Here is a 27,346-nt window from a genome sequence, read left to right on the forward strand (position 1 = left end):
ACTTTTAATTGATTCCAGTAAAAGTGGAGCTAATCTATTTTCAGAGAAGACAAATGTCCTCCAGGAAATTAGAAGGCAGGTAGAAGAACTCAGAGGAAATGTGGAAGGACCATTTTTGGGTAGTTTGTAATGTCTGACCTGACAGCACAGCAGGAAATGCTTGCCATTTTGATAAAGGAGAATTCCCTTTGGAATCCTCCAAGGAGCACTGGAGAGACAAGCTGCTATTAATCCTTCAAATCAAAACCAGGCCTGTGCCCAAGTCTCCAAATTTATAATTATGCTACAATTCCATAACACATTTTTCAGGATCAGGAAAGTCTAAAACCTCGTTGTTATAATTCCCAGAGAGCCAATTGTTAAAAATCAATTTGAAAATGTGAATTATCAAGGAAAAAAATTCTATTCAAAGCAGAGCTATTCAGTTAAGGGGAAGATACAGCAAAATCTTCATAACACTGGGTAAAATGAAGCTTGAAGTACAAAACTTTACAGGAAGTGTAGCTTGAACTCCATGTTGTAAACTTAAATCACATTGTGGATTTAGTACAAGACAACATGCATGAGTAATGAGAAATGTTTATTATGGTCACATATTTGCAGGTCCCAAAGGGCAGGAAGATCTTAGCTGATTCCCATGGAATGCCTAAGCTGGGGAAACCATACCATTATTTACATGCAGGGAAATAAGCAGAGAGGTGACTCGAGGCCATAGGGTGAGTTCCAACTGAAGCCCTCATTAAAACCCTGGCTTTCCGTTCCTTGGGGACATTAAAAATATGTCAAGATTAGTTGTCTTCAAATCTTCCTGCTGGGTGAGAAGGAAGAAAATCAGTATTTGATTTCCAGTAATAATATAGATCCATGAAAAGTAGATGTTTATGTGATTATTAATTACTTTTTAAAACAAGACAGGAGTTGTGGAACTTCTGCTAAAATATTTGCACTGGTGGATGTTGGCTACTAAAATAAAGTCTAAATAAATCCATGTTCTCTCTGGCTTTTACTGGAAACATCTGTGGCAATTTTAGCCTGTGCACAAGGAGGCATATTTGAAGATCTTAGTAGTCAAAGTGATAATTTTTCTTTTTAATTCAGAATATTTTGACTTTTTTTTTTCCTAAAGCATTGAATACACAATAACATAACATAACATATCATAATATAAGTGCTTTGCTTTCTGATTTCTGCTTCTGGTCTTGAACTGCACAGAACAGTTTTTGATTAATGGAGGGGGGAAAAAATCAAGTTACTACTTTATTTTTTTTAAAAAGTGAAGATGAAAATGGAGCTGATTTCTAAAATGTCTGTGTTTTACAGATATTTCTAAGGAGTTTTATCTGAACTCTACCATAATATTTCTTTCATGAAAAGATAGTTGAGAAAGTTGCACTTGATTTACATAAAAGGGTGTATCATTTCCTGATCTCAGAAGTTTCCTTGCTTCCATTGTTTCAGCATCCAGTATGGCTTGGATAAAAACATACTGGATACAATTGTTAAGGGTTTTTTATGTTCTAGTTCTCCTCCTTTAGGCCAGATTCCCTAAAGTATGTGCAATTGGCTGAGAGGCTCCTGTTGGACAGCAGGAAGCTTTATTTGATTTGGATTTGATTTGGATTTTATTTGATGAGGAAATGTGCTTCTCTGGAGGTTGAACACCTTTGTGCTTGGTGTCACTCACTTGTCCAAACACCTCCTCGATGCCCTGGGAGCTGCTTCAGGAACAGGAGGAATGAGAGAGGTAAAACTGAGGCTTCCTTCCACCAAATCCTAACCAGAGCAGGTCCAAAAAGCTGAATCTGCTGGGGTGGTATGCAGTGGAGGAAGCTCAGGAGCTGCTTTTTTCTCTCTTTGACAACATGCAAGTTGAATTCTTTGTCTTATTTGCAAGTGTGCAGGTATTATAACCTGCAAAATGTTAGCCAGCTCCTGACAGGGTGTTTCCACTGTCCTACATTCAGAGCTCAAATGCAGAGGATCAGCACTGCAGGCACTCAGCACATTTGAAGTCAGATTATAGTTTTCCACATCCAGGCTCATTATCCAGTTGTTTTCTTTCTCCCTCGTGTTACAGTCACTCATTACTGGCAGGCTTTTCTTTACCTAAGCTGTTTTCCTAGAAATCCTTACTTACAGTATCTCCACCAAACCAGAAATTAATTGTACCAACAGAGTAATTCACAGAGCAGTGAAAACTGTCAGATATTATTACACAACTCAGGGAAGACAACAGCTCATTAAAATGATGTATCTCCATCACTCCCACATCCTGTCAGTCCCAGCTTGTGCAGATATTACACACACACACTCTGTGATCCACGATCAAGGGGAGCACTGTCACCTGCAGCACAGGTAATTGTAGCTTATTTCCCTGCTTGTCTTTCTTGTGAACTAAAAAGAACAGGAATTCATCTTGCTATTCATAAGCAGCAATACTCTGACAGGTATATCCACATATCCACCTGTATGTGAGCTGTTTTTAGCTGCTGATGTCTCCTGGTTTGAAATTAGATGTATTGGTCATTTGGTTTCAAAGTAAAAGTCTGCTCTAGTGGATGCCCTAAAACATGTAAATTCCTCTTGTATTTTTTTTTATCTTTTTTTGAGTTCTTGTCCTCTGGCTCCAGGCAGTCTTCAGATGTGTCTGTGTGTGATGCTTTTGGGTTTTATTTTTCTTCCTTTTTTATTGTTTTCTTTTAAGGGTTCAGATGTTACACAAGATTATTTTCTCTCCCAAGTGCTGGAACTCTAAGTTGTGCAAACTGTTAGAGCAAACTCTATTCATCTTTGTTTAACCTCAGCTGGAAAATGAACACCAGTCACATCTTATCCCTATAACAATTAATTCTTGCATACAAAAGAAGTGCCCTGGGTCTTTAATTGTCATTGGAAGACACTGAATTGTGTTTGAACTTCCTTAAAATGTGAATAAATACTATTTCCAGCCCAACAGTGATTTCTCTTCTCTGTGGCAGTTTTCAAAAACTTGGGGCTCATTTCTGTGCTCGCTCTTTACACTTCCCTAAGTGGTGAGACCTCATACAAATAACACAGCTTCTCTAGAACCTCGTGTGGGTTATTTGATCTTCGAGACACATCTCCAAATCCTCCAGCAGAGCCAGAGCTGTAAGGTCTGTTCCTGCATGATTCCAGTGGTTAAGCCCATGAAAACAGCAGACATGACCACTCTGACACTTCCCAGGAAAATAAAGGGGGTTTTGCCTTGGTGCAGGTGAAGATCAGGATGAAGCAAATAAAAATGTTGGCGATTTCCCTTCTGCACTTCAATATTTGTAGGTTTTCTGATGTGAATTGAGACACATCATCACACAAAAAATCTTGTTCTAGGCTGACCAATATCTTTCCCAGCTAGGAATCAATTCACCATCTGCAAGACAATTTTTATGCATCTATTTACTGAACTCAGAGCCTGTGTGTCTGTGGGAAACCTATTAAATATGTATTGGAATTATCCACTTGATGCAAAAACAATGAATTTCTTTATATTTTAGTGTCTCTTTCAAGCATATTTCTGTCACCAACACAAACATTCTATATAATGGAATCTTAATATGGAGACTGCAGTAAAATGTCAACAAAATTTGTGAATTATTTAATACAGAGCAGACGGTCATGGAGAGTTTCTGTGGCATAAAGGGCACAGGAGTTTGCAGCACACTGCTCATATCCCTACTCTGAAATTCAAAGAAAAAGGTAAAAATTCTGTGTGTGATCTGCAGTTATGTTCTGCTCCTTTAAAAACCCTTTATATATATATATATATATATATATATATATATATATTTCAGGGGTTTATATATATAGATATAGATATAGATAATAAATATTAATAATATATATATTAATTTCAGGGTTTGTTTCATAGTTTTTTCATAGGGTTTGTTTCAGATCTTAGCTGACTTTGGAAGGTTAAGGTTGAAATGAGGGTTTGGGGACACTGCAATACCAGGTGTGAAGTTAGCAGCTGGCACTGTGGGTTGATGAAAACCTAATTCTAAGTGTGTCAGCCTTCTAAGTGATCCATATCAGGTTATCAGTCATGGCTTGACAGCACTTTGATTACATATTCTGCACCTTCAACAATTGTAAACTGAGTTTTGCTATGTGAAGCTGAAAGTTTTAGTAGTGACTTGCAAAGGCTTCTCTTTCCCTTGAGAAAAGTGGATGCTCTTCTCACCCAGTGACATTTATTTTGGGTGTACACTGGGATTAGACAGGTGGCATATTATATTATATTATATTATATTATATTATATTATATTATATTATATTATATTATATTATATTATATTATATTATTTTATATTATATTATTTTATATTATATTATATTGTTTTATTTTATATTATATTATATTATATTATATTATATTTATTATATTATATTTATTATATTACATTATATTGTATTTTATTATATTGTATTACATTATATGATATTGTATTATATTATATTATATTATATTATATTATATCATAGCATATATAATTTATTTATTATAAATATATATAATATAATATATATTTTAGTTAATTTATATTTTATGATATAATTATATATATTATATACATAACTATATATAACTATATATAACTATATATAACTATATATAACTATGTATAACTATATATAACTCTATATATAACTATATATAACTATGTATAACTATATATATAATATATATATAGATATAAGATTACATCAATAATGTTAACATTATTGATATAATGATCCCTGTTATCAGGGGAACAAAGTTGGAACAAAAAGGAATGTAAACCAAACTGTTCACATCCAGGAAAGGAGACTAAATCTCTGCCCTGACATTTTGTGCTTGTGCTTCAAGTTAATCTTTTCCTTCCTCCAGCTGTTGGCAAAAGGAAATCCAGCCCTTTTCCAGCTCTGTTTGGGGAAAATGGGGGTGGTACATGATCTAAAAGTGGTGGGAAACCTATCAAATCCTGGGAATTGAGCTCTTCCCATTCTGTGTTCACTGATCTGAACAAACATTCCTGCACCTCCTGTGGGTGGAGCAGGCTCTTTATTCTTCACTCCAGCAGATGCTTGTTAGGGAGCCTCCAATGACACTGTTTTTGTTGTGGCTCCATGTCTAAGGGCACAGCAAATCCATTATTCATAATACCTTCCCAAGTCCACAAAGCCACTGAACAGTGCTGCATGACTCCTTAAAGCTGCCACCCACTCAAATCCATTTCATTTGGACAAATAAAGGAACTCTGCACTGAGGAAAACCAATTTGAAAGCGCACTGAAATTCATTTTCCTCACTTAAATATTGAAGTGTGTGTATTTATTGCATCTCAGCCTTGTTGTACTGTTTTCAAAAAGAATTTGCTTGTTTAATAGGCCTAAAGAAGTTTCAGTAAATCTAAAATGTGGAGGAAAATAAACTGACATCCGACAAGAGTCACAGTGATTTTTATGCACGTGGCTTGGGATTAAAGGCGTAAAAGAAATACATTAAAAGTAAATCTAAAAATACTAAATTAATAAACAAAAAAATCTAAAAGGTAGTGAAATAAACTTATGACATGCCAGTACTGCTTTCTTTATCCTATGCAGAATTTCATCACTATATGCTAGAGCAGCAAATGGATCCTGAGGTAAAATAATGGTGCAGTTCTGGTTTGTTTTGGGGGTTTTTGGGGTGCAGGGGGTTTGCTGGATTTGGGTTTGGTTGTTTTTTTGAGGGCTGAAAGCTGATTTGAGTCAATTTTATGGCAACTGTGTGGACATAGTGGAGTTCTCTGGATTTATTCTGCTGGCCTCCTGTATAGTTCTTCTTCCAGTTTTTCCCTTTCGTTGGTAGTTTTCCAACAGTGGTGGGGTTTCTTTGGAGTTTTTTTCTTGAAGAATTTTGTGCTAGTGCAGACCTGGGTCATCCATCGTGAAATTTAATGCAACTCCCGGCAAACAGGAGCCCGAGAGCCACTTCTTGTTCTCCTCATCAGCTGCTCCCTGATTGTGGTCACAGCACAGAACAAAGCTCTCCCTCCTAACCCTTCATTTAATAAACCCAGAGCTGGATCTCTCGTAGAGCCCAAGGGCTTGGTTGAAAATGTGTTGGTGCAGCCACATTGTCACGTGGGAAAATCCCATTATTTGGGCACCCAACAGCTGTAGGATTCTCAGACTCTCCCTTGTCCAGGCAGTTTGGAATTCTCACCCTAAATTAGTTAAATTTTCTATATTTTCATATAGAGAATATGTTTTCATGTAGAGAATATTCTCATATAGAAAATATGACATGATAGAGCTTTATGGGATGTACATAGTAGGCTTTGGCAAGGTATTTTAGGCTTTAGTGTTACAGGAGTGGCATTTTTTAGCAGTGTGCTGTTATCCACTGTTACTGAATTAAACTAAAATTATTAAAAAATTAAAAATTTAATTAAAAATTTAAATTAAATTTAAATTTAAAAATTTAATTAAAAATTAAACTTGTTAAAAAACACTTATTTCTTACATTGTCTGTGAGTTTTCAGAAGGAACAGATCAGACCAGCCTCACAAAGAAAACATGTGTTCCAGCATAACGTAGTAAGTTTATCTGGTCTTCCTGTGTAAATATATTTCAAAGTTTGTTTTTCATTGTCACATTTGTTATTTTCTGTGCTGTGTCTCACCAGTCAGTAGTTGTGCATATAATACCATATTCTTTACTTATTAACATGATCATGCAGAAGAGTGAAATTAAGATGACAAGGAAGAGAATGAAAGAAATAAATTCTTCAGGGTGGCTGGAATGCACCATAAAGGGGATCTGAATGTGGAGTGCAGATGGCTCATCTTCTCCACAATATTTTATTAGAACAGAGAAAAGCCTAAAACTGTGAAATAACCTGTTCAAATAGTTCTTACATAAGCCTTAATATACAGACACAAAATATTAAATCATGTGACAGTGATCCATCAAAACATGTGTGTGTTGTTGTCCTCCAAAAGCGAGGAGGGATTGAGACACCTGCATTTACTTGTTCAGGGTTAGCCTGGAAATGCAGTGGTTCTAGAGGTAAACTTTTTATTATAAATATTAAAATAAAAGAGACACAAATGATAAGATCGTGGCAGCTTCATCTGGAGTGTGGAGCAGGCTCAGTGCTGATGGCAGCTGGTGTGGGAAGTGAGGAGAAGCCACTGTCACAGGGCAGAGCTCCTTGTCCTGCTCTGTTTCATATCTGCTTCAAAGGGTGACAGGTATTTCATTACTGAGCTTGGGCTGATCTGATTAGCTTGTACCCCTGAGCCTGGAGGAGGGAGGAGATAATTGTTTCATTAAACAAGGCCCTGGTTTGCAGTAAATGATTTTTGATGCTCCTGTCTTCACCTGCCCAACAAAAAAAAAAATCCCCTGAGGAAACTTGATTTGCAGAAAGTGCTGAGCAAGGGTAAGAGTCAGAAAATAATTTAAGAATCACCGTGTACCTTTCTGAACCTTGGTGTAGCTTGCTCCTGGACCGAGGTTGGGAATTCAGGGAAAGGTGGCTCTGCCTGTTGCAAGGGAGGCACAGGCATTTCCAAGGATGAGGAGTTTGTGTTCTAGTGCCTGACTGAAGGACTGACACAGGATTTGGTTCCATCACTATGAAGTACAAGAGCTGACCCTAGAGGGGAACTGCTTCAGATGCTGTCGCTCCGAGTGCTGGGAGCACCGAGCTGCACAAAGCTTTTCCTTTGGCTGATGGAATTCATTTTCTGCAGACAGACTTGATGGAAAAGTTAGAAGCCATAGCCACAAATGGATGGTTTGATACGTGGGTGTTGATTTTCCAGAGGCAGAGGAAAGAACTCAACCTGGATTTTGAAATATGGAATGTAGGGTGTGTGCTCCTGCATCGTGCTTGGAGTGGGTACCAATCCCAAATCCCACTGGTGTGTTACAGATGTTCTGGGAATGCCCAGAACATTCCCATTAGAGCAGTGTTAACAAATATCTCATTTCTGACTGACAGCTAGGGTGAGAATTACTAATTCAGTCAGGATTACTTTAGATCACTCTCTGGCATCACTCTGTTACACACTTTTTCAAGTAATACCTTGTAATTGACTTGGTCTGTTTTGACCAAGCTGATGAAAAGGACACCTAAGTTCTACATTTTGGATATAAAAGCCTAACTCTTCTTCTGTCCCATGATTTTCAAAGTCATTTTTGTTGCCCTAACTCTTGGGAAAGTACAATCCTTGTCAAATGAAACATAATCCAAATTTGAAACATAAAAATGCATCTCGCTGCTGAAAAAATTGGATTGTGAGTAACAGGCTTCTGTTTGAACTAAAGTTGTTGAAATAAATTCCCAAAATTGATTTGGAGCCCAGTTTCAGTGGGAAGTGAGCTTTTGCAACAGCTGTTGCCATGAGCTGAAACGTGCTGCCAACAATCAGGTGTTGAGTAGTGAGATCTTAAAGATACTTTGATGAGCTACAGCCAAACCTACTTAGTAAAAAAGGCTGAAGAATATATTACCATCTTACAAAAATACCATAAACCATTCTCAAGCAGAGATTTTATGTCTTACTGTTTTTTCTTTCCTTTAAAAAAATTGAAGCTTCACACCAAAACCCCTTCATCTGGAATCAGACAATAATACATATAATAATACTTCTCATAGAACACTTCATTTGTTCAAAGAAATGCAAGACATTAAGAAACTAAATCTTCAGTGTAATAATGAGCAGATTCATTATTCATGTTTCAAGCCAATAAAAAAAGGAGATAGATTATTGGCAAAGTTTTCACACCTTCTAATGAAAGCCTAAGCGGAATATTATTAATTCAGTAACTTGAGCTTTTCACTCAAAAAAACATATAAAGCTATTGGCAATCATATTTAGTATTCTCAATGTTTATCAAAATAGATCCTGAGTTTGAGTAGCATTGGAATCAATCAAGCACCAAAAGGTAATTGATTAAATTTCTATTTTGCCGATTTTTGCCAGAGTTCCAACCAACCACGGTCGCAGGGAGAGTCTTGGTTCTGTAAAGCCCACCCTAATAATATCTGTGTGCACTTGATACAGAAACCTGGTAAAAAATCAGGTTTTTATTATTTCCCAGGCTGGCATCAGGCAGCCAGGCCTGTGTCCAGCACCACAGCTACCAGTGGTGGCCTCAAAGTTTTGTGGTTTTTTTTTTGTCTGAGAGTATTTTTTAACTCAGTGCTGCATTTCTGTGTCTGCCTGGTAGTGGAAGGTTCCCATACACTTAATAAACACACAGCTTCTACTTAAATACACACACTAGAGCTCTGCCAGAAAAATAAATACAGTGTTATAATTGGCTACTTTTCCAGTAAAGCATATTGTGTTACATAAATTATCAGGAATTGAGGCAAATAAGCACTTTAATCCCAAAGGTAAGGCATGAAGTTTTGCAACCTTTTTCTCCTGCATTCACAGCACTCTCTTTCAAGGACTGTGATTATTTGGCTGTTACCTAATTTCACTGCAGAATAGAAATCTGACTGGAGCATTGCTTTCTGCTGGTTAATTATAAATTTATTAGGGGAATTTTGCCAAATGTCCCTCACTATTAGACCTCACTGAATCTGAAGTTCAAGCTATCAGACTTCATTTAATGTAATGTATTGCTCTCCTTTTCTGTTCTGCATGTGCTTTCTTGTATTTTTTTTGTTCTCAGGTACATTCAATTTTCCCTTTCTGTGTATTATTTGCCAAAGAGGCTCTTTCAAGTTATAGAAATGGGACAAAGTAATGTTTAGAACAGCAGAATATGTAAGGAGGCAAGGTCCCTGGGGATGAAATGAATTTCCAGCACAATAAAATAGCTTTCCTCTCCTGTTTGGGTGTTGCTGTTGACAGCACACGAATGGCTCAGGGGTGGGAGGCTGTGGAGGGACCACCATGGGATGGGAGGGTGTGGAGTGGGAAGGGAAATACTCAACAAGTTTATGGGAACACTGAGGGACCTGCACCTCTCTGCTGTGGGAAGGTTTTAACCTCCTGAGGTGCTCTCAGGAGTGAACCCCAGAGTGCTTGGGACTGGGCTGGGGGCACTCAGTGTGCTCACACTCATCAAACCAGACCCACATTTAAGGACCATCATGGTCAGGCACTGCCCTTCAGCCTTCTCTTGGAGTTTCGCTAAAAGTGGGGGCTCACAATGAGTGTGAGACAAATTTGGAACAGACTGGGGGATACCTGGGGGTGGAGGTGCATCCTGTGTGAGCACAAAGCCCAGGGTGTTCCTTCCACCAGCAGGGTCAGGAGAAGGTTGGGACTGCAATTCCCTCTTGCAGCAGGTGGAATCTCTTCAGCTAATAAATCCTGGTGCCTTTTATTACAGTTCAGCAGGAGCTGAAGCAGAGCTAGTGAGAGTTGAGTCTTTGCAAACTTTGAGGGAGGGGAAAAGAGCTTTGCTTGATCTCAGAGAGGAAATCTGCACTCAAAAACAAACTACTGCAGCCTTTCAGAACTTAGCAAGCAAGTCAAAAATGTAACTGCTGACGTTGACTTATGCCCTGTCAGTGGAAGGACACAGTTTGATGCAGTTCAGAAGCTCTGTGTTTTAACAGTACAACTGTGGGCAAGGAGATGTGAGAAAAGGATGTTACAAGATTTTACAGCACACTTACAAACCTGCTGACTCAGATGAGGAATGTTTGTTGATATACCTAGAAAATACTAATAAAACATTTGTGTCATGTTTGGGGTTTTTTCTTCCTTGGTTAAGTCTTCCTATTTGGGAAGCTTTTGCTTTGCTTTTGGCAGAAGGAGGAAGAAAAGGACTGAGGAAGGGGGGGAAAACCCCACCCTTGCACTTAGAAGTTAAGTCCATCTCCCTTCAGAGATCAGTTTCCTTTTAGATGCTCAATTTAGTGTGCCACCAGAGCAGTGTCAGGCTCCTGTGGTGACAGACCTGGATTGGGGGTGGGATGTGCTCACTGTGCCTGTGTCCTTCATCCCCTCAAAGCAGCCCCTGATGGGAGTGGTGACAGCAGGGTTTAATATTTAATCCTGCTTCTGCTCAGTCTGAACTTAAAAAATTGAAATTATCTGACACCAGATTTCACCAGACTGAGAAAGTCGTGAGTTGCTCTGCAAACTGATCCTTGTCAGGGAAGGATCCTTGTTTTGCAGAGCACTCAGATCACAGAGATTTAAATGTTCCACGGGTGCTAAATATGAAAATAAATTACACAGAGAAGCATTAAATTTGTATTCTCTTTCTAAATGTTTCTAAATACTGAAGGAGAAACATTTGCATTGTCACAGAAGCTGCAGGAGCATCTCCTTCAACACTGCATTTTCCAAGTGTCAAACCCTGGTTTGAGAGAAGGCACAAATGAATGTTCGCAATTGGAAGAGAGCTCCATTTTATTAAGCATAAGTAATAATAGAACAAAGTGTTTCATATTGACAGCATCATACTGTTGTGTATCTTTCCAGAGACAAATGTACTTTCTAGAGTAAGTGTCCTCACATGTCAATGTCTCAGAAAATGTGTTACATTTAGTAAAATAATGGATAAAAAAAAATAAATAAAGCACTGTCACAAATGATGGCAGGCACTTTTCACTGAGATACTGGTAGTTTTACATTCTTTGACATGAATAATCAGATGTGTCATATGTGAAGCTACCTAGAAATAAAATAGAGGTCATAAAATGTAAAGACATGATAGGATGCATTTATAACAGCATAAACCAAGCTGGCATTTTAATGTCTTAAGCCAGCCCATTTGCTATCCTTGGCCATTGATCTTGGCTGGGAAAGTTCTGTGCTGAATTTAAACTCCTTTTGGAGATAGAGGCATATGATGAGAAATTGATAGGATTAGGTTTTGTTAAAAAGGATTCTCCTTTTGACTCTTACAATTCCAGCCCAACAGGAGAACTGGTTGTGGTGTGTTTTTACAAATCTTCCTCAGAAATGCTGTGTTCACCTTCACAGAACTTTGTGACTTTCTGGTGTAACTGGCCCTGGAAATTTTTGTTTGCAGCTCACACAGAAGAACATTTCTCAATAGATATGAGAGAGACTTTAGTTTAGTGTTTGCTCCATGGGATGATTTGGTGTTTTGGGGAAGATACTACAGTTTGGGAGTTCCTGTTTGGGAATTCATTGTTTAATGAATTCCTCTGAAGGCATGGGAAAAGGTGGGTGGGAGAGGCACTGACACCAAAGAACAAGCTCAAAATCTCATTAATTTCAAATGGCTGTGTAGGTAGTTTTAATTACAATGCTTGAACTAAGATTCAAAATGGCACATAAAATAACTAATGATGGCTACCTAAGTACTCACTGAAATGGTATCACCCTCCATTCCCCCAATTTTTCCAACCACATGCTTTAAAAAAAAAAAAAAATCAAGAAAGGGGGCAAAACAATCCCTATCCATAGGATTGCCAGCATGTGTGGGGTGGTTTTTGAAACACTTAAGTAGCAGAAGAATTGGCCACATGTTGTCTGCCTCCTGCCTGTGGTTTGCTGCATATTTGGTAGTGAGGGTAGGCTGGGAACTGCTTTGTTCTTCCTGAGTTTTAGTGGGAAAGCATGCAGGGCAAGAGGAATCTCCCCACTGCCTGCACTCCCTTTCAATTACAGCAGATGGAATTTCTGATGGGCATTTTTCTGTCTGCTGTTCTACATTTGTGCAGAGCCTGGGAATATTCACTGAAGTCTTATTTAAGTGGAAATCTTTCATATCTTTTGTTTTCAATGTAGTTTTACTGAAAGGCCTTTGGAATTTGAATGAACGGTTCTGGAATGTGGTTTTCAAAGGAGAAGTCTCTAGAAATGAAATCTTCCCAATCTGTTGAGATAATGGTATCAATATTGGTATGGTTAATTGAAGCCAACATTCCTGGCACAGGTGTGCTTCTGGATTGGAATCTGTTTGTTTGAAACTCTCAGGAAACATCCAGACCTGGTGAGGTAGAATGAAGACTGATTTATTGATGGACATCATTACCTCACCTGGATTTAAGGGAGTGGAAATGACTGCAGAGAAAAAGAAATCATTGAGGATAATTAGTCCTGTACTAACACAGGGAAAGGATGAAGGTTGGAGTGGTGTCTGAGTGAGGTTCAGCATGCAATCTGAGCTACTGAGCAGCATTTCTCTCGTGGCATCGTTTATTGAGAACCTCTTGAGGCATCAAGATTTGTGCCAGTGTCTAACCTGCTGTTCATACATGATCCCCTCTGTCTTCTGAACCAGGATATTCAGAGGTTGTGAGGCTTGCATCCATGAGGCTCTGTGTTCACAGTGAGAAAAATACTCAGTGGATGTAGCTACAGATTTATTCTAATGTAGATTAACTTGTACCATTGGATAGAAACATGAGCTTCCGTGAAAAAAACAGGGTGATGCTCTACCCTTCCTATCAACTTCTTTTTTTGTGGAAAAAGAACATCTAGATAAATCGTTGCCCTTTCCAACCAGAAGATGACTGGTACGAGAAAATCTTGCTGAAATTATGTCTCAGCTGGAAGGAAAGATGAATTTATTTCATGTAGCACTGGGGGAAGGTTCTCAGAAATATTCAGTCAGTCAGTTATCAGAGTGGTAAATGAGATCTCGAGAGCCAGAGCTCATCAGTGTGCAGTGATAGAGGGAAGTGGGAAGGAGAGAGGCTGCATCAGGGCTGGGTGTTTGTGTTCCTGATGGAAAAGTGCAAATCATTTCCTTCCCTTCTGCTGCTGTCATGGTCCATCACTTCAGTCCATTTTCACTTTGCTGAGGGATTCTGAATGGGTCTTCCTGCTTTGGCACCTAATTAATCTCTCACAAGCCTGTTCTTGCAGCCTGGCTGCCTGGGATGGTCCAGATCTTACATCAGTGCCTGGCAAACAAAATATCTTTTTTTTCCTTTACCTGCCTTCCTTTTCCTGTGTTCTTTCACCCCAAGCCCAGTCTAGCAGGCTGAAGACACTGTTCTTCCCCAGCCTTTGAAGAGGGCATCGACACACCCTGTTAATACAGGAAAATATTCCCTTTCTTCCAATGGAACCACTCTCACACTGTGGCATGGAAAGCTGTCTATGTTTTCAAAAGTGCTAAGTGCCCACAAAAAAATGCAGCAGGATTTTCCTTGTCAGAAACTGTTCAGAGCCTTTACACTGGAACACACAAGCTGGAAATGATTGGGCACCTTTGAAAAATGGCATAGCTAGGCACAAATAGAAGTGTAAGATCTGAGATGGAAAAGGCATATTTGTGGTGTAAAACATTGAGATGAGACAGTGAGACAAAAGAATTATTTTATTGAAGTTATTTTACTGTTGTATATCAAGTGATCATGAATATCAGATACCTCGTGCAGCCAAACACTTTATGTCTGGTTTAAAATGAGTCCTTGTGACAAAATAACACATGTAGGCTATATAACAGATAACACTGGGTGGTATAATGTATTATCTATAATAAAAAAACATAGATTCTGTAAAGTGATACCAGTGGAATCTAATATTTCTTTGAAATCTATTTCCTGGATAATATTTCTCCTCAGAAGTTACTTATCTCCCTTCTGCTCTGCCTTTGTTGGGGACAAGCTTGGTTTTCAGCACAGGATATCATTGCAGTCTGGCAAATGGAAAAGCACTAAAGCAGATCTAACTGAGGAGTTAGATCAGTGCTCAGGGGATTCTCCATGCCAACCTTGCAGCCCTCCTGGCCCTCAGGGCAGCCACTGATCTCCTGTGCTGGTGCTACAGAGCCAGCAGGAGCTCTCAGAGTCTTCTGGGGACACAGAGGCAGGAAAGAAAAAAAAAAGGAAGAAAAATCACATCTTTAATTCCCCCCTGCTGACAGCTTCCTTAATAAATATTGTAAGAAATTTCTCTGTTAAGAGCCACCCAGTAATCTAATTTGCAAGCCCCAGTGATATATTCAGCAGCCAGCTCCAGGGAGGTGTGTTTCTACTGTCAGAATCACATGAGCAGGGAATAAAATTCTGAGCTCTGGCTGAAAGCTGCAGTAATTTATGATGAGTTGTTGGCTTTTATTTTTTCATACTATTTTTAACTCAGCTGAACAAAGAGGATAGAACTGCTACTGAGTTTACATTGATCAGTTTTTTTCTACAGTATGCTCCCCTACCTGTGTGTTTTCACAGGATATAACAGTACAAAGACTGCACATTTAAGTTTTATGTTTATCTGAGGAAATCATGGAGTGAAACACTTCGTTATTAATGAGTGATGGATCCTGGATTATTTCAATCATCCCCCCTCTTGACGTGCTTCTGAAGGAGTTGAGCCTTTGCCAGTCTGCTGAGTTTACATAATTCCAGATTTGGGATTCCCACATTCCACCTTCTGTCTTGTCTGGATAGGGGAATCCTCAGGCTCTTCTCCTCAGCTCCAGTTTGAGGAATGTTCTGCTCTGGTATGTGCACAGAAGCCAAAGCAAAACCCAAAAATATTCCACAAGATTACAGCTGTCCAGCCAAGGTCAGGCTGTTTGGTGAGAGAACTGATTCCCCACAGCAGTGTCATTGTGGTTGTGTCCAGTTTCCTACAATGGGAAAAGCTTCCTGTCTGGAGTTCCATCTGTATCAGGTCCATCCCCTCAGCTGAGAAGGACCAACAGTGGTGTCTCAGAAATGAACCTCATTCAAAGAAAACAAAGCAAAGACGTGAGAAAGCCAGCCCAAAAGCTCTAGGGTGTAAATCCTCAGCTGCTCAGCTGGAAGAAGGTTCAGTGGCTGGGTGTCTTCAGCCTTGAAAGAAATTTCAGAACCACTTCACAGGTAATTCCATCTGAGCTCTGAGTTCTTGATGAGCACCTCAATTCTTGGGGTGCACCTCTGTTCCCTCACCTCTGCTTTAAGAACTTGGAGCTTGCAGTGGTTAATCCATAGCCAGAGACTATTTTGCACTGGTGTGGTTAATCCATAGCCAGACACCTCTCCTTCAGAGAAAAGGGAGGTTTTGGGTGTCCACAGGGACAAGACTTTACCCTCAGTAAAGCTCCCAGGCACCACTTGCTTTCTCTAAGTCTTTGTGCAGGCCTTGAGAGGAAAACCAAGTTGCCAGCACTCACTGACTTTTTTCAGGGTACACGTGGGCACAGTCCAATAGATCTCTCAGACCCTTTGAAACAAAGGAATTTGATGTCTATAAAAAGGAAATGGTGCTGTCTCTATCCTGCCTTTTCATCCATGTTCCTGGTTTTTTTTTTTGTTCTGCATCAACAAGGTTTTTGAGGATGTACCTGGGGAACACAAAGTGGTGCTTTCATTGTTCCTCCCTAGGATTCAAAAGTGTTTAAAACACACTTCTCATTTCTTTATACCTTCCTTTTTCAGCTTTCATTACTGGGAAGCAAATACCAATGGCTTGGGTTTTGTGACTGTTTCCATGGGGCAATGCTCGGGTGAGGAATCATTGTCAATGTTCACTTTTCCAGGGAGTAGCTGGGGAGATGTGTGAAACATGTACTTCATTCACCCAAAGTTGTCTGTTGTTCATATTACCCTGAGTGGAGGGTGCTGCATTGCTGCTTTTTGTCTCTTGCAGTGAGAGGTGCAGATACACCCTGCGTGGCCATGAGGAGTCAGTCAACAGCATCGAGTTCCTGCCCTTCTCCAGCACCGTTCTCACCAGCTCTGCTGACAAGACCTTGTCTCTCTGGGATGTCAGAACGGTAAGCAGGCTTGGCCTTGGTCACTTCCTGAATTCAGGCAAAGCTGTGATGTCTCTGTGTGACATAAGGAAAATGAAACCCAGTGTGAAATCAAAATAGAAAGTAAGGGTGATGTGCCAGTAAAATATTCACTATCACACTTGTTTTCTTCTGACCAAAAATGTCACCATGTGACATCTCCTCTAGAAGGGATCTGCTTCTCCTCCTCCAGAACTCCACTGATTCCTCATGGAACATGTATTATTTTCTCCATGTTATATCACTGCAGGTAGTGACAGAAACTCTGCCTCTCCTCCCTTGTTCTTCTCTACCTTCCATCTCTGGAACAGGTAAAAATGGATTGAGTACACTGGAGAGTGTATTTGTCCCTGCTGCTTTGCAAACCAAACATGCAAATCCTGTTCAAGTAGAACACGAGAACAAGGCAAGAGGATTTTTTTTTTTTCCACTTTCATCAGAAAATCTAATAATTATTGCTGTTTCTGTGGTATGGAGCAACTTTGGAAGTGCTCAGATTATTCCTTCAGGTGGTGTTACAGCCACTCTGCATTTCTCAGACAGTGTAAAGACTGCAGCCTCAAATGGAGAAGGTGGAATTCATGGAAGGGCTTTGAGAGGAAGCAGGCAGAGCTGCTGGTGTGCATAAAATGGTGTTGTCATCAGAGCTATACAAACACAGGATAGGAAAAACTGCCATGGAAATGACAGTGGAATACTTGAAATAGTCATTAGGCAATTTCTATTTCTGGATCATAGAAACAGACTGAATAGAAGGTCATTTAATAATAACAATAATAATCCTGGTCAGAAAGCACAATGAGTTAAAATGAAACTAGTCAAGACTCATTATTCCTAAATGCATTGGTTTGTAGGAATATTTGATATCTGAATATGAATAATTCAAAAAGAGGAAAAAAAATATTGAAGTACAAACAAAAGTGAAATGCTTAATGAAAAAATAGATTTATGCTTTGTTTCGTTTTCAATAAATCTTGCAATGAACTTTATCTTGCAAATATCTCAGTAATCTCCTGCTCATAGCAAATTAACAGAGTCATCAAGGAGTTTTCCTTTGACAAGCATAAGGAAAAAGCCTCTATATTTGCTCACCAATATTGTTTTTCAGCTGTGGGTAATTTTGCTAAGACAGGAAAGAAAATGTTTTTGTGAAAAGAGAATGTTGTGCATGGCATTTTGTTGTGTATTTATTCTGTTGAATTTTTTTCCATGTTCAGTGGGAAATCTTTACAGTGGTTTTGGGATAAATGCTCACGGTAAAAACTCACTTGAGGTGGTGAAATCCCTGTGAAGATGCCACCTCCCTCTAAAAGCTGAATGATATTAAATGGTCCCTCCACAAAGAAGATGAATTATTTTATCCCATTAATTGGGAACAGAGTATTTTCTCACCTCTGTGTGATCAATTAGCATTAAGGAGTACATTTAAGATACTTTTAATGAAACATGAAAACCACGCTTGAGTTTGTTTTCTCATAAATCAGATTCCTATTGCAAATCACATCTTGCTCTTCAATCATTAAGTGCAGTCAGCTCTTTATTATTAAAGATAATGGACACAGAGAACTGTAAGTCAGAGTAGTGTAAGTTGAATGGACAATGAGCTCTGGATTTGGGGCAGGATTTGGAACATAAATCTTTGTAATTACTAAGCTGGAACTCTGTAGCAGCCTGCAGACTTTGGAAACTCAGGGCATTACTTTTTTCCTCATTTCTTTTTTCTTTGGGTAACAGAAAGTAAGATCCATCCAGTGGTTTCAAAAAAATCTTCATCACATTGACTGTAATTTTAAACCTAAGGGATATGTTGGCCATAGGAAAGTGAGAACACAGAAAGATGAATTGCACTTGTGGCTCTTTCCAAACCCTGAGGGAGAATTGCAGCTTTGGTGTTGGATTTGGGCAGGGACCACGCTCGTGCTGTGCCAGACGTGCAGTAGATCAGATGTGGAGACCCAGGCTGCAATTCTCTGCTGGGAATTTCTTGCCAGTGAAGCTGATGGCTCTGGTGCCAAGATAAGCTGCTGAATTTATTCCTCTTTGTGCCAGGTTCATAGAAAGACAAGTGTGTTCTGGCTTTTCACCAGGAAAACTCCTCGCTGACACATCAGGGAAAGCATCTCCACTCGTGGATTGCAAAGTGTGTCCAGTATGAATGTGAGAGGTGCAAAAGAGCCCGTGACCCCCTGGGTGCAGGTTCCCCTGCCTGGGTTAATTCCTCCCATGATGAGGGACCTGCCACTCCTCTGCATCTCCCACAGCCTCTGCAGCCATTTCTTGGGGCTGCTCACATTTATCTTGACACCATTTGAGCCAAGCTTGAACTTCTGCTCTTTTTTCAGACAGATGAGATACCAAATCTTTATACACTTAAATAATTAAATAGAAGGGAGGGAAAAAAAAATACATTTTTCACTCTACATCTTTGAAACTTATTGATTTAGTAACTATCCCATCTGCTTTCTGATTTTTGAAATGTCAGGTTCTATAACTGGATATTTCATTTCTGAAAACATTGGGGAGAGACTGTCATTTAAAAGGCAGCTTTCAGTAGTAATGCCCTGAGGAATGTGTCCAACGAGGATTTGGAAAGAATTCTGTGTGTCCTTAGCAGGCCAGTCCCATTCACATCAGTTTCTCTGTTCTTGTGAACAAAGCTCAGCACACACAGAGCTCTGTAATAAGTCACAGCCACACAATGCTCTAGTCCTATTTGATTTTGTGAAATAACAAGCATTTGAAATATTGCTCGATAATTTGTGTCCATTTTGGTCTGTACTTCTCACTGAGATTCAAGTTTAATATTTTAGTTATCCAGGATGTATTTCTTTGTGCAGCTCAGTGATTTAAGATGTTTTACCTGCATTCCATTTGCAGAAGATTGCTGCATAACACAAATAAAAGGATCCCATTCCCACCCCACTATCAAAGTAATACCTCTGACATTCAGGGAGGAGGGCATCAAGGATGTCAACTTTTTCCTGTTTGGCTCAGAGCTGACTGGAGCAGGGGTGAGGCAGCACAGCAGAACAGTGACCAGCTGCCAGTTCTGCCTCTCCACGTCAAATTGCGTCCTTGTCAGTGATTTGTGGGCTGAACAGCAGAATCAAAAGTTAGAAGCTCCAAGGTAGTGTGGTCCTTGATGAATAATACAGGCACCAATCTCACAGGAAAAGGGAAAAAAATCAGAATGAAATTGCCCCAAATCCTGCCTGAACAGCAGCAAGAAGCTCCCAGTAAAAACCTGGCTCTGGCTCTTTTCCTCCTCAGAGACTCCTGCAGTTTCCCCTTCCCCAAAGTGAGGGAGGGCAGTGGGAATTCAGGCAGAGCCTCCTTTCAGGCTTCTGCAGGGATATCTGTGCATGGCTGTGGAGAATCTGGATCTCTCAGGCCCTGGGAATGGATGCTGAGTGTGGTGCACCACATTTAACCCAGGCTGGGGCTCTGGGGCTGCACCACACCCAGAGGAATTCATTAGGAAGAAGTGGTCAGGCAAAAGAGGAAGAGGCTGCTGGGGGCTTCTGTAGAGCAGTGTTCTGTCTTCAAATGTGGCATGGGACAAAAGAGGTTCTTAGGCACAGCCCTTTTTACAACAGTAGTTGTTAATAATTTGCAGCTTCTGTGCTCCAGTGTCTGCTTATCATGGTGTGCTAATGGCTCTTGAACATTAAATACCTTTTTATACCTTATTAAATATATTTATTATATTATACCTTATATTTATTACATTATTAAATACCTTATTATACATTAAATACTCTTGAACATAATAAAAATGAGTTTGATCAGGTTCCCACACAGTTTGGTCTGTGGGAAACAGCCAGGAAACCCAAAGGAGGAGCAGGAACCCTCAGCAAGCCCAGCACCACGTTCTGAGCAGTGTTAAATCAAGGTTCTGCCTGCTCTGCTCTTCCTTGGCTTTCCATCATCTGCCTCACAGAGGTCCCAAAATGATCCATCCCTGCATCCAAAGAAACAGCAGAGCAAACCCCAAGGATCTGGGGGTGCTCACTTGAGTTTTTTTCCTTGTGAAAGGGCTCTGGCTGAAGGCACGTGGGTCTTTTGAGGACAGTGGCCATTTCTAGGGCTTTTCACTCCGTGTCCTACCAGAGAATAAATAAATCCATGCACAGGGCAGTTTCTGAGCTGTTGGCTGAGGTTTCCAGCTGTGCTGCAGCATTCTGAAGATGAGCACTTGGCTGCCTGTGTGTTTCACATGGATGTGGAATAATTACAAGGATGCTGATCTAAGCTGCAGCCTTGCAATTTTCTCCTTCAGGATCCAGCCCATCCTCTCCATCCCTGGGATGTCTTTGGCCTGGGACACTCTTGCTGTGGTTCCTGTTGCAGCTCAAAGCTGGTTAACTTTTAGTTAAATTCAGGGAAATTGTTCCAAGCTTATAATTTCCTTAGATAACCTTTTTAATTTATTTTCTTCTAATGAAATTATCTTTTAGACCACTTATTTTCCAGTGTTTATTTTATCACTGTTTAGTCATTTCTACATTTGTAATTCCCTTACATATCCTATCATGGTTTTGTTTCTTCCAGTGAAATATAAATTAGCTTGTAGCCAATTTGTTTTTCAATATGGATTGTGTCAGAACCTTTTTGTTGGTGGACTTAAAGCTCACGGGAACACCCAGATCTTTGCAGGGATTCTGCCTATCTATATTTTGCCTGTGTCCCTTTGGAATGGTCATTCACAAGGCAAATTCAGGAAAAATGATGAAGTGTTTAAGGATCAGGTGCATGAGAGAAGCATTGAGCAGCCAAAAGGGAGTGATTTTGAAAAGCAATCTGGTTGTCTTTATAATTTTTAGCCTATTCTAGTTGATTTATCCCCAAGTAAACACCTTAGACACAAAATTATCAGTCAGAATCCCTTCAGAGTATTGGATTTGTCAGTTTTATTTGAACCCTTTTGAACTCCTGAGGAATGAATTCATGAGCTGAGTAGATAGACAGGATGGGTCATTTAAAAAACCTTTGACAGGCAGTTTAAGGTCCAAATCAATCCTCTTCAAAAGTAGGTCAAAGATTGAAGTTGTCAGTATTGGAGACAAAGAGCTCTTCCATGCAAACTCCAAATCTCCTGGTGCAATTGAATTATGTTGCTGTAAATAAGGGATGTGCAAGGATAAGTCCAGTTCCTGGCATGAATTGTAACAAATTCTGAGTTCCTGATTCTGTGCATTTGTAAATAATGGGTTCATATTTTCAAACTCCCTGTGTAAACATGAAAAGGAATTTGAGTCACACTGAAATAGGAAATCAAGAACAAATAGTTATGAATACAGATTATGTTTTCTCCCAGAAGTAGTATCACAAAAGACAAAAGTCAGATTCAAAAAGGTTTATGTTAAATCTGTTTGGGATGCTTTCCTAGAGACTTAGTGCCAATTGTTAAAAACAGAAGTATGGCTGAGGAAAAAAGTCAAGATTGCTTTCTAATAATGGAAAAAAAAAAATTGGGAAAAAAAAAACCAACTTGATTTGGTCAATGCAGTTTTTAAAAATGCTACATCCTGACTTGATATCAAAACACCTTCAGTGAAAAAGGCAGATTGCAATAAAACATTTCAAATAATGAACATATAAGTGCAACTTGGATAAGTTGCAAGAAAATAAATAAGCAAGAAAATATCCAGTGTTCTTGTTTTGCTGTGGGTTTTTTTCCCTTCCTGAGAGGCAGGAAAACCACTGCCATTCAAACTGTGTGTGGCTGCTGTTCCCAGGATCACCCTCACACTGGAACTGTGTCTTTCTCTTGGATTTGTCTTCCAAATCAAGCCATTACATCAACACTTTAACAAATTGTACAATCAGCTGATCCCACAGGCGTTTTCCCCTGTTAAACCAGGTTTAAATCAGAATAAACCTTCTAGAATCAGACAGGTTGTTCTGCAGAGCTCAACAGTTGGACTTGATGATCTTGAAGGTCTTTTCCAGCCAAAATGATCCCATGACTCTAAAGCTCCAGGTGAGTTAGTGGCCCTAAAAATAATAAAAATAATTGTTTTATTAAGCTGTTCCTGTTCACTGATGTGCCCAGTCCTGTCCAGTGGATGTCAGAGTCCTGTTGCCAGGGGGAATTCAGCCCATTAATGAGTTGTCTTCCTCTGCCTTTCCCCCAAAACATAGAAAATTTTAATTTCAAGGGAAAGTCTTTGAGAGGATAAGACAGTTGTGTGTGTTAAAGCTTAAATCTGCAGCTTGCCTTGCAATTCATGTGAAATGTATAAATGGCAGTGAGGTTAGATTAAAGTAACACTTTCCATCAAGATATTCACAGTCATTTAAGCTGCTGCTGGAGAATCACAGGATGTGCTGAGCTGGAAGGGACCCACGAGGACCATCCAGTCCAACTCCTGGCCCCGCACAGCACCATCCCCAGCAATCCCACCCTGTCCCTCAGAGCCTTGTCCAAACCCTCCTTCAGCTCTGCCAGCCTTGGGTCCAGTTGGGGGTTAGGTGTCCATCCTTTTGTTCCCTCTCACCTATGGAATTTTTTGCCCATTAGTTGCAGGGAAACCTGATTGATGGTGCTTGGTGAGTGCTTGAGAAACACAGGGAGTTTGGCTGGGCCCAGGGGGAAAGGGGGACAGGAAAAAGGGAGGGCAGGAGCAGCTGGGGGCTGGCTGGCTTCCTGGGCTGGAGAGCAGGACACCCTCTCTCAGAGCTGTTGTGGTTTGGAGAAGGGAATTCACCATCACCCAGACAGAGCTGCTGCTGCTGCTTCTTCTTCCTTCCTTGTTTGCCTCGTTATACACACTCTAGTAAAGAACTGTTATTCCTATCCTCAGATCTCTGCCTGACAGACCCTTGATTTCAAATTTATAGTAATTCAGAGCAAGGGGGGGCTACATTTTTCATTCCAAGGGAGGCTCCTGCCCTCCCTAGCAGACACCTGTCTTCCAAAACAGAGGCAGGCCCATGAGCCAGTTCCAGGAGCCTCAGGATCCTCTGCAGATGGATGCTTTCCTTCCTGTGCAGTCATGGTTTCCCCAGGGGCTCTGCAGGAGTTTTCTCCAAAGTCCACACCCTCCAGAGCAGGCTCCTTGTGGTGCAGCCCAGCCTGACTTTGACTTATTGGTGTCTTGGGACAAGTGCTGGCTCCTTCCTCTCATCACTGCCTTTCCCAGGGTTGGAGCAGCCCTGTGATCCCTCCCTAGTTAGGTACAGCCTGTGCCTGTCCTGGAATGGCACATGGATTGCCTCCATTGCTGCAGCCCTGCAGGACTCAGTGCCTTTTACCAAAACTTCTGCTGTGCTTCAAGGCTCCCTCTCATCCCTGTGCTGTTTGCCTCAATTCCCAGCATGGGTGATGGGGAGGTGTTCGGATTGTCCCTTAAAAACACAAATCTCTTGCATACTCATAAATTCTTACACATGATTCAAACATTCCTCTTAAGTTTTAGATGTTCCTTTGTTTAGCTTCAACTCCCCCCTCCCCAGCAGATCTATTTTCTTGGCTCTGTTGAGTCTCACACTCTCTGATAACCAGAGGTTCAATAAATTCCTCCCTTGGAGCTCTGGTCACTGCTGTCTTCATCTGGATAAAATAATCTAAGAATCTAAGAATGCAGGGGGGGTGGTTTCTGACTATCTTTTCATTCTCTGGGTTATATGAACAAAAGCAGTCTTTATTTTAATACCATACTACAGCCTAAAAAATATATATATTTATATATTTATGTATTTATGTATGTATGTATGTATGTATGTATGTATGTATGTATGTATGTATTACACCACGATTTCTAAGTTTCATACAGGAAAGTTTTCCAACATTACACATATAACATTCATTTTAATATTTGCAAAAAGCCAATAATATAATACATATCTATAACAAGCTGCAAACTTGCAAGGGCAGGCAGAGAGAAGCAGTGGAGGGAAGGGGGGCATTAATTCACCACCCATTGAGAGAAATTTAATCTGTTTTCACTTGCTGCTTGTCTTTGAATATTAGTGGTAATTAGAGAGCTATAAATAGGTAAATTTAACATATTGGAAGTCTGGCCATGGGTTCCAGTAAGCACTGTGTGGCTCCTGGCACGGGGTCTGGGGGAGCTCAGGGTGAAATGAAAATGAGGGGAATGGAGTGAGGGAAGCAGGTTGTGCCTCTGCCTGGGCAGGGTGCAGATTGACCTGAATCTGAACTTCTTCCCTGTGTCCATCCATAATGTGTGGGCAGGATATACTGCAGGAAGAATGAGTTTGATTTCCACGTCGCCAACGTCACTTTGAAACAAAACGGGAGTCAAGTTCTTTCAAAGGTTTTGGGAAAGGCCTGGCTGCAGAATAACATTTGCATTGACTTCTTGGTCCTAAAACTCTAATTAAATTATTGATTATGAAGCTGGCTGCTTTCTTAATAGTTCCTAATGTAACAATTAAACCAAAGCAAGTAATTAAAAATTATAAGATTGGTCCACAAGTACAATCTTCAAAAGGTCATTTTCAACTTAATCGTTCTTTTGAAACAGGCAAGAATAAAAACAAATGAGTCATTAGCAAAAAAGCAATTTGGTGTGTGCATGTGTGTAATAATGTGTCTACCAGATGACCACTGACCAGGCAATACCTAAATTAATTTAAAATAATGGCTAAATTTACTTAGTTGATATTATATTAACACTCTCTTCCAGACCAGGCCTCTGGTGTGTGAAGTAGGAGATAAAAAACATGTAGCATGTTTCTACTCTGGACAGCTGAGAGCCCAGGGCAGAAGCCAGAAACTTCAGCCAAAGAGCACAAAATTTCACTGGAACTATTATGTTATTGTTTAATGTCACAAGCAATGCTTTGTATTACACTGAGAATTTATTTTTATTATTATTTTAGAGGCGTGAAAAGTAAGGTTTTAGATGCCAGTCAGGTTGGTCCATGGATTTTTACAGGTGTGAAAGGTGGCAGGGAGGGGAGCACGGAGGTGTTTGCCAGAACAATTTCAAAAAGACCACCTAACACTGTTGGATAGTGATTCCTGTGCTGGCTGCAGTTGGTTTCTGCTCCAATGCATCTGCTCCAAACCAAATCCTCTTCTTGATGAGGCAGTGGTGGGAGGGGGGAGATAATCCTGTGTACTTCAGGTTGTAAAAGAGCTAGATAAATCTGTCAGTCTGTGAAGTTAAACACCATGGTGACTGTGGCTACACATTCTCAAAAACATCTATTAAAACCCAAATAAACTCCAAACCTTGCAAATCGATTTCCTTTCTTCTAACAATTAACCTGAAGTAAGTAATACATTTTCAATGATTAGGTCTTCAGTTTGGTAAAAACTGAATCAAAATATTGGTGATGACTCGATGTGTTTGTATAGATTACTCCCTTTTAACTGCTTGTGGATACATTTATTCCCACTCTGGCTCTCCACAGCCTCAGGGGGTGGCTGCTTTAGACTTCAAGTCCTTTCCATGAGAGGAAATTCTAGATACTGCCTGGGAAATGGCTTGAACTGAGAAGCAGACAGACCTTTGGGATGACTTCAGCTGTGTTGTGTTCAGACAAATGGAATTTCAGACCTTGTAAGGTATTTGCATTAAAATATTTTCTTGTTGCTTCAAGAAAGCTAAAGTGGTCCATTTTGTCGTGTGCAGAATAGCTGAGGGCCCTGGTTTTGTAGGAAAAGCTGTAGGCTGCCAGACTGGTTTTGGGGTAGAACACCCCACGGAGCACTGATGGATGGTGAAGGTTTGCAGTGGGAATTCACACTTCAAACGTTGCCCAAAGGATGGAATTCTGGTGGTGCATATTTGATGTACGGGAGCTGCCAGGCACTCACGGGTGTTAAACAGCTCTGTGCTCTGACACCCCGGAGGCAGCAGCACGGGGAGGTGTTCACATGCTGCAGTCCAAGGCCAAAATGCAGCCCTTTGATTACAGCTGAATTCCTCTGCCCCATTCAGAAGCACAATTATAGTAGTTGAGGATGTTTTGTGTTGAGGCAGCGTGGTTGGTTTATTGCAAGGCAGATGTGGAATTTAGGAGGTGGCTCTTCTTCAGAGCCCCAGGGATTTGCATGAGAGTGGTGGGCATATCCCCTCACCATATCCCCTCACCATATCCCCTCCCCATATCCCCTCACCATATCCCCTCCCCATATCACCTCACCATATCACCTCAATATCCCCTCCCCATATCCCCTCACCATATCCCCTCACCATATCCCCTCCCCATATCACCTCCCCATATCCCCTCCCCATATCACCTCAATATCCCCTCCCCATATCCCCTCACCATATCCCCTCCCCATATCACCTCAATATCACCTCACCATATCACTTCAATATCCCCTCACCATATCCCCTCACCATATCCCCTCCCCATATCCCCTCACCATATCCCCTCCCCATATCCCCTCACCATATCCCCTCACCATATCCCCTCCCCATATCCCCTCCCCATATCCCCTCACCATATCCCCTCCCCATATCCCCTCCCCATATCCCCTCCCCATATCCCCTCCCCATATCCCCTCACCATATCCCCTCCCCATATCCCCTCACCATACCCCCTCCCCATATCCCCTCCCCATATCACCTCAATATCACCTCACCATATCACCTCAATATCCCCTCCCCATATCCCCTCATCATATCCCCTCCCCATATCCCCTCCCCATATCACCTCAATATCACCTCACCAGATCACTTCAATATCCCCTCACC

The 27,346-nt window shown here is 40.5% G+C and overlaps 1 protein-coding gene across 1 annotated transcript in view; it reads left to right on the top strand.

Moving 5' to 3' along the window:
* Positions 1-27,346, top strand: part of SPAG16 (sperm associated antigen 16) — a 360,532-nt gene that overhangs the window by 194,971 nt on the left and 138,215 nt on the right. The window contains exon 13 of the mRNA XM_014257754.2: positions 16,523-16,649. Within this exon, the coding sequence (XP_014113229.2) occupies positions 16,523-16,649 (127 nt within the window). The remainder of the gene's footprint in view (positions 1-16,522; positions 16,650-27,346) is intronic.

Source organism: Pseudopodoces humilis, chromosome 8 (assembly GCF_049639895.1).
Source record: "Pseudopodoces humilis isolate 2021_Gansu_Grassland_sample_001 chromosome 8, ASM4963989v1, whole genome shotgun sequence".
Classification (NCBI taxonomy): domain Eukaryota; kingdom Metazoa; phylum Chordata; class Aves; order Passeriformes; family Paridae; genus Pseudopodoces; species Pseudopodoces humilis.